The sequence below is a fragment of the Coregonus clupeaformis genome, chromosome 28, assembly GCF_020615455.1.
Source record: "Coregonus clupeaformis isolate EN_2021a chromosome 28, ASM2061545v1, whole genome shotgun sequence".
Taxonomy (NCBI): domain Eukaryota; kingdom Metazoa; phylum Chordata; class Actinopteri; order Salmoniformes; family Salmonidae; genus Coregonus; species Coregonus clupeaformis.
Genome location: NC_059219.1, coordinates 25266870 through 25274246, shown reverse-complemented (window position 1 = coordinate 25274246; position 7377 = coordinate 25266870). Strand labels below are relative to the sequence as shown.

Below are 7377 nucleotides of genomic sequence, written 5' to 3'. Positions count from 1 at the left end.
TAAAGTAAGCATTTCACTGTTAGTCTACACTTGTTGTCTACCAAGCATGTGACAAATATAATTAGATTTGTTTTGATTGATTTAATTGACTCTCGCCCAGGCATCTGTGCTGTCCCATGCGTATCCCATTCAGTACCATTCAGATAAAACAAACTAGGAGGTGTGGACCCTAGAGGCCTGTTTCCCGGACACAAATTAAGCCTATCGTCCCAGACCAAAAAAGCATGCTCAATGGAGAATCTTCATTGAAATTGGCTTAATGGCCAGGGACAGGCTTAATCTGTGTCCAGGAAACTTGCCCTGAAGGTCGTTAGTTAGTGAGAGTGATGTTACCCCGGAGGAGTGAGGAGTCACCTTCAGAGGTCAGTGGAGACAGTTGGTCAGTCAGTCAGTCAGTCAGTCAGTTGGTGACCTCACCGGATGGGGACAGAAGTCTAAGTGTTATCTGTATAGGAGCTGTCCTGTGATCTGATGCCCTTGACTGTGTCCACCCTGGGGGATAGGGGTAGGACTGGACTGGGGCATTTTAAAAGTCACTGTGATGCTGCTGCCTTTACTGAACATGGCATGAAACAGATGTTTGGTCTCTCTCCAGACTGGGGAGTATAACTAAACATCTGATTAGTCTCTATCACTCCCTCAGTCTCCTCAGTCTCTCTCTCTCTCTCTCTCTCTCTCTCTCTCTCTCTCTCTCTCTCTCTCTCTCTCTTTATCTCTCTCTCTTGCTTTCCCCCACTTTCTCTCTCTCTACCTATCTCCCCACTTTCTCTCTCTCTCCCTCCCTCTCTCTCTCCCCACATTCTCTTTCTCTCTCTCGCTCCCCCTCTCTCTCTCTCTCCCCACTTTCTCTCTCTCTCCCTCCCTCTCTCTCTCCCCACATTCTCTCTCTCTCTCCCCACTTTCTCTTTCTCTCTCTCCCTCCCCCCTCACTCTCTCTCCCCACTTTCTCTCTCTCTCTATCTTCCCCACTTTCTCTTTCTCTCTCCCTCCCCCCTCGCTCTCTCTCTCTCCCTCCCCCCTCTCTTTCTCTCTCTCTCTCTCTTTCATTCTCCCTCTCCTTAATCCTCTCTCTCCTTAATCCTCTCTCTCCTGTTCTCTTTTCTCGCTCCTTCCATCTCCTTCCATCTCTCTCTTCCCCTCCCTCCCTTCCTCCCTCCCTCCCTCCCTCCCTCCTGCAGTGCGAGGGCAGTTGGAGTGGAAGCTAATTTGATCCAATCAATACCCTCCGTCTGTGTCTCTTCCTGTGTCAATCAGGGTGCCCTTGTCTAACAGCTCTGAGAGGATCTGTTTAGTTACAATCACTGGCCGACTGTAAATCTATTTCACTTCACAAAATGCCACTTGTCTTCTAGCACTTTTCACTTTGAAAAGGCTATCGGATTGAATTAGAATTAGATTGATCCGTGTTCAAAATCTAGATGTCAATGTATTGTGTTTTGTAACAGTGTAATTGTGTAAAATACAATGACGTCGAGGCTTTTCATGGCTTTGTTTAGATGTACTATACTGTACATGCAAGTAAGCACGCGCACGCACGCACGCACGCACACGCACACACACACACACACACACACACACACACACACAGACACACACACACACACACACACACACACACACACACACACACACACACACACATTAAGCACAGTAGCAGCTCAGTATTGTAACAGAGCTTTGAGAATCATCCCCCTCCCCCTTACTCCTCCCCCTAACAGAACAGCCAATGAGCTTGATTCTTATTCATGAACCACAATAGGTGTAGTGATGTGCAGCAAGCCTGACAGAGAGAGGGGGTGTGTCTCTACAAGCCCAGCGTGTGTATGAATGTGTGCCTATAGTGACAGAGAGAGAGAGAGAGAGAGAGAGAGCGGGAGAGGGAGGCAAGGGGGAATGAGAGAGAGAGTATGAGAGAGAAAGAGAGAGAAGGAGAGAAGGAGAGAGAGACAAGCTGATTGCTTCTGCTACTGACAAACAATACTCCACACACACAACACACACTACTCCACATACACAACACACACAACTCCACACACACACAACACACACACACACACACTCTGAGAGAACTCCCAACACAACACACCTTGCTGGATCCTGGAGCTTGGAGCTTCGTATTGGTGTATGGGAGCGTGTGTGTACTGTACTACTGCTGTGTGTTTGAGGGTGAGAGAAGAGTGCCTTTCTGAGGATACCCTGATGAAAAACAGAGCCGGGGTTTTCAGGCAGAGCCCCTGTGTGTTCCTCCGCACAGCTACCCTGGGGGACCCACCGTGCACCATCGCTGCCGCCTGTCATCTCCACGACAACTAGAATGGGCTGCAATTTGTGCACTTTACAGAAACGGGAGGAACACTACAAACTGCTGTATGAGATTGCACAGGTAAGAGAGAATTGACGCTGTGGTGGATGTTTCACACTGGAAGATAAAAATGATTCCTGTCTTTGTGATTTGGTAGGAACATGTGAGGATGTTTTCAGAAGAAGAAGGAGAGAGAGAAGAGAGAAGTGAGAGAGAGAGAGAGAGGAGAGAGAGAGAGAGAGAGAGAGAGAGAGAGAGAGAGAGAGAGAGAGAGAGAGAGAGAGAGAAAGGGAGAGAGAGAAGAGAGAAGGGAGCGAGAGAAGAGAGAGAGAAGAGAGAGAGATAGAGAAGAGGGAAGAGAGAGAGAGAGAGAGAGAGAGAGAGATAATAGAGAAGGGAGAGAGAGAATAGAGAGAGATAATAGAGAAGGGAGAGAGAGAACAGAGAGAGAATAGAGGAGGGAGAGAGAGAGAGAAAGAAGGGACAGTTAGTTATTTCTCCACAGCAGCAGAAGATGTAAAGAACTAGTTCAGTAATTGTCCTCTGCTGGCTTCAGAGGGGTTCATGATGCACTCACTGCAACTCATCTTTCCCTGCATGCTGTTTCCATGGGAGGATGGGATACTGAGTACATCAAAGCACAGCATATGAAATATGGCTGCCTGTTTGTGGCAGTGTGATTTTTGTGTTGTTTGTGGCAGTGTGGTTTCTCTTTCATTTCCAAAACCTTTCTAATCAAACAGTCACTAATGAGGTTGCATTAGATTTGGACCCTTTTCCTTTTCTTTAAGCACAATTATTTTTTTTACTAATGGCTTGTATACATTTTACATCTGGTTAATTGTTTTAATGGGATATTTTCAATTTAGTGAACGCATTATTAATTTATTTAATTGTGGTTGAATGTCAAGAGTTTGGAACTACAACAAGGTTCTATCTGAATTTTTGTCAAAATGGAGTTATTGAAATATCCTTGTTCTGTTCAATGTTCTATACCTATATAGTGCTCTAAATACCACAATGCATGTTTTTAAGTTCAAATGAATACAAGATTTAAAAAAATAGCTGACTCCATTCAAACCAATGAAAGTTCGGAACTGTAGAGTCAATTCTGTCAGAATCTTTCTAACCTTATAGAACCTTATAGTCCCAAGCTCTCGATGGGTTGATAGATAGAAATGGAAGGAACCACCTGGTTGTGTGTGTTATTCTGGTGTGGCGCTGAATATCAGTTCAGTAGCACATATCCAGTGTTATTGTCCCACTAAGTAAGATACAGTCAGCTACAACTAAATGCCTGAGGAAGCATTTGGCTTCATCCCCCTCATTCAGTTTTCATGTCTGCTTGTGTCAGCAGAGACCCAAAACAGCACATGAGACAAAACCACTAATGAATAGAAAGATTACGCTTGGGTTACCAGGTGTCCAAACCTATTCTTTCACAGGGCCGGACTATCCCAGTTTTATTCTACACATTTTGTCATGAGGCTGAGAGAAAATGTTGTAGTTTTAAAGCTAATTTCCTGCTATTCTACACATTTCTCTCTGTATTTCTCTCTTTCTCTCTCCCTCTCACTCCCTCTCCCTCCTCCTCCTCCTCCTCTCTCTCTCTCTCCCTCTCTCTCCCTCTTTCTCGCTCTCCCTCCTCCTCCTCCTACTCTTCCTCCTCTCTCTCTCTCTCTCTCTCTCTCTCTCTCTCTCTCTCTCTCTCTCTCTCTCTACCTCTCCCTCCTCCTCCTCCTCTCTCTCTCTCTCTCCCCTCTCTCCCTCTCCCTCCTCCTCCTCCTCCTCCTCTCCCTCTCTCTCCCTCTTTCTCGCTCTCCCTCCTCCTCCTCCTCCTCTTCCTCCTCCTCGCTCTCTCTCTCTCTCTCTCTCTCTCTCAAGGATAATTACACCAGGAGAGCAGCTAGCGCCACACGTGCGTGCGTGTGTGTGTATGAGGCAGAGACTAGGCTAGCCTCGCTACCTAAAAGCTGTCGCTAATGAATATTTTCACGCCGCGCTGATCGGTGAGCTCATTAAGCTATTTTACTAAACGCTCCTGTGCTTTAATTGGGACGAGAATGTCTCGTTTGTCTGCCTGGTCGGGTAACAGGAAGATTAGCCTTGTCAAAGGCAGTCAGCCCAGGGGCCACGGTGGGTCCTTTGGGGCATCTCTAGACTATAGTACGACCCAGGAAATGGGCAGCATCTGCATAGCTACAGTAATTGTCTGAAAGATGACAGTGAAGTCCCTCTCCACTGTTCTCAGATGAAGTGTAGAGATGTAGGACTGGAGGAATTCTGGTACTGATAGCTAGAGTGACAAAATTGACTTTTATTAGAGGATGCTGTGTGTGTAATGTGTGTGTGTGTATTTCTGCTACAGTTTATCCAGTGCCAGGTAATACATCAGTAATGCCCCAGCACCTATAATCCAGACCCAATATCACCTGGTGTTTTCTGAGCATCAGCACCCAGCGTCTTACTGAGAGAAGAGAGAGTGTGTTAGAGACAAGTGTTACTACTCACACTGTTTAGAGGAGTGGATGGGTTCAGACATTATACAGAGATACCTCAGGGAGATAAGTAACGAGGGAGACGGGAGGAGGGACAGAGAGAGACAGAGAACAGGGAGGAGAGCGCTCCACAGTAGGCTTTAAGTGTGTCAGTGTTGCTGTGTGTTAGGTAGAGCACAGCGGGGAAAGGGAGGGCTTCTGTTCATCTTAATAGGATGAACCCTCTCTCTCCATCCTTCTGTCTCACTCATATATTCTCTCACACTCCTTCAGCCTCTATCTCTCTCTCCCTCTCCCCCTCTCTCTCTCTCTCTCTCTCTCTCTCTCTCTCTCTCTCTCTGTATCTCTCTGTATCTCTATCTCTCTCTCTCTCTCTCTCTCTCTCTCTCTCTTTCTCTGTCTCTGTCTCTGTCTCTGTCTCTGTCTCTGTCTCTCTCTCTCTCTCTCTCTCTCTCTCTCTCTCTCTCTCTCTCTCTCTCTCTCTCTCTCTCTCTCTCTCTTCTCTCTCTCTCTCTCTCTCTCTCTCTCTCTCTCTCTCTCTCGCTCTCAATTTAAGGGATTTATTGGCATGGAAAACGTATGTTACCATTTCCAAAGCAACTGAAATAGATAATAAACAAAAGTGAAATAAACAATACATAGTAACAGGAAACATTACACTCAGAAGTTACAAAATAATAAAGACATTTCAAATGTCATATTATGTCTATATACAGTGTTGTAACAATGTGCAAATAGTTAAAGTACAAATGGAAAAATAAATAAACATAAATATGGGTTGTATTTACAATGGTGTTTGTTCTTCACTGGTTGCCCTTTTCTTGTGGCAACAGGTCACAAATCTTGCTGTGATTGCACACTGTGGTATTTCACCCAGTAGATATTGGAGTTGATCAAAATTGGGTTTGTTTTCAAATTCTTTGTGGATCTCTGTAATCTGAGGGAAATAAGTGTCTCTAATATTGTCATACATTTGGCAGGAGGTTAGGAAGTGCAGCTCAGTTTCCACCTCATTTTGTGGGCAGTGTGCACATAGCCTGTCTTCTCTTGAGAGCCAGGTCTGCCTACGGCGGCCTTTCTCAATAGCAAGGCTATGCTCACTGAGTCTGTACATAGTCAAAGCTTTCCTTAAGTTTGGGTCAGTCACAGTGGTCAGGTATTCTGCCACTGTGTACTCTCTGTTTAGGGCCAAATAGCATTCTAGTTTGCTCAGTTTTTTTGTTAATTCTTTCCAGTGTGTCAAGTAATTCTCTTTTTGTTTTCTCATGATTTGGTTGGGTCTAATTTTGTTGTTGTTGTCCTGGGGCTCTGTGGGGTCTGTTTGTGTTCGTGAAGAGAGCCCCAGGACCAGCTTACTTAGGGGACTCTTCTCCAGGTTCATTTCTCTGTAGGTGATGGCTTTGTTACGGAAGGTTTGGGAATCGCTTCCTTTCAGGTGGTTGTAGAATTTAACGGCTCTTTTCTGGATTTTGATCATTAGCGGGTATCGGCCTAATTCTGCTCTGCATGCATTATTTGGTGTTTTCGTTGTACACTGAGGATGATATGTTTGCAGAATTCAATTCTCTCTGTCTCTCTCTCTCTCTCTCTCTCTCTCTCTCTCTCTCGCGCTCTCTCTCCACTCCATCCTTTGTCTCCGATGCTACACTGGTGTGGATCTCATACCACCAGACTTCTGCCACTATTCTACATCTTTCATGTTACATGAATAATGGTCCTTCCTTTGCCCAAATAATTCAACTGTTCACCCCCCACCCCCAACCCCCCGGCTGACCCTGCCAGCCTCACCAGCCCTAGACGATTCATGACTGAGGTGTGAGTGTTTGTTGTTGCTTCCAGGCCATGGAATTGTATTCCTTGTCTTTTGTCCCACCAGCCTGGTATGTCTTCCTGGCGGTGCTGAACTCTCTAGAGAAAACAATCCCAGGACCTTGCTGAGTCACTGGGCTTAAGGCCCTCTTTGACCCCTGTTTTCCCAGAGAAATTAGAACGTTTTTTTTTCAGAAGAAAATAAAGAATGGCCAACAAACCACCACTGACTGATGAACTGACAGTAACTGATTGACTGACCGAATGAGCGCCTGGACTAACCATCTCCCAGCGTGTTCAGGCCAGTCTCTGGATATTGTCACCTTATAGGGACAGATGCTCTGCCACATGCCCAGTCTGGTCAACAGCATGGAGGGGCCACTCTACCTCTGCACCTCCTATGGTGATCACAGAGGATCAAACAGAGCAGGGGAAGATGTGGTCAGACATTCACATATGGTCACACAACCTGGCTGGAGCATTACCTCATCACAATCAACAGTGGGTTTCTGATAGAGATAGAGAACGAGAGAAGAGAGAGACAGAGAGAGAGAGAGAAAGAGAGAAGAGAGGAGAGAGAGAGAGAGAGAGGGGAGAGAGAGAGAGAGAGAAAGAGAGAAGAGAGGGAGAGAGAGAGAGAGAATGTGAGAATGTGCGTGCACATGTCTCCCTCCCTCCCTGCCTCCCTCCCTCCTTGTCTCCCTCCCTGTCTACCTGCCTCCCTCCCTCCTTGTCTCCCTCCCTGCATCACTGGCTCCCTCCCTCCCT

The 7377-nt window shown here is 46.2% G+C and overlaps 1 protein-coding gene across 1 annotated transcript in view; it reads left to right on the top strand.

Annotated features, from left to right (window-relative positions):
• The first annotated feature begins 1877 nt into the window (after positions 1–1877).
• LOC121543336 (PDZ domain-containing RING finger protein 4-like) overlaps positions 1878–7377 on the top strand; it is a 76175-nt gene continuing 70675 nt past the window's right edge. The window contains exon 1 of the mRNA XM_045208815.1: positions 1878–2383. Within this exon, the coding sequence (XP_045064750.1) occupies positions 2315–2383 (69 nt within the window). The 5' untranslated portion in view covers positions 1878–2314. The remainder of the gene's footprint in view (positions 2384–7377) is intronic.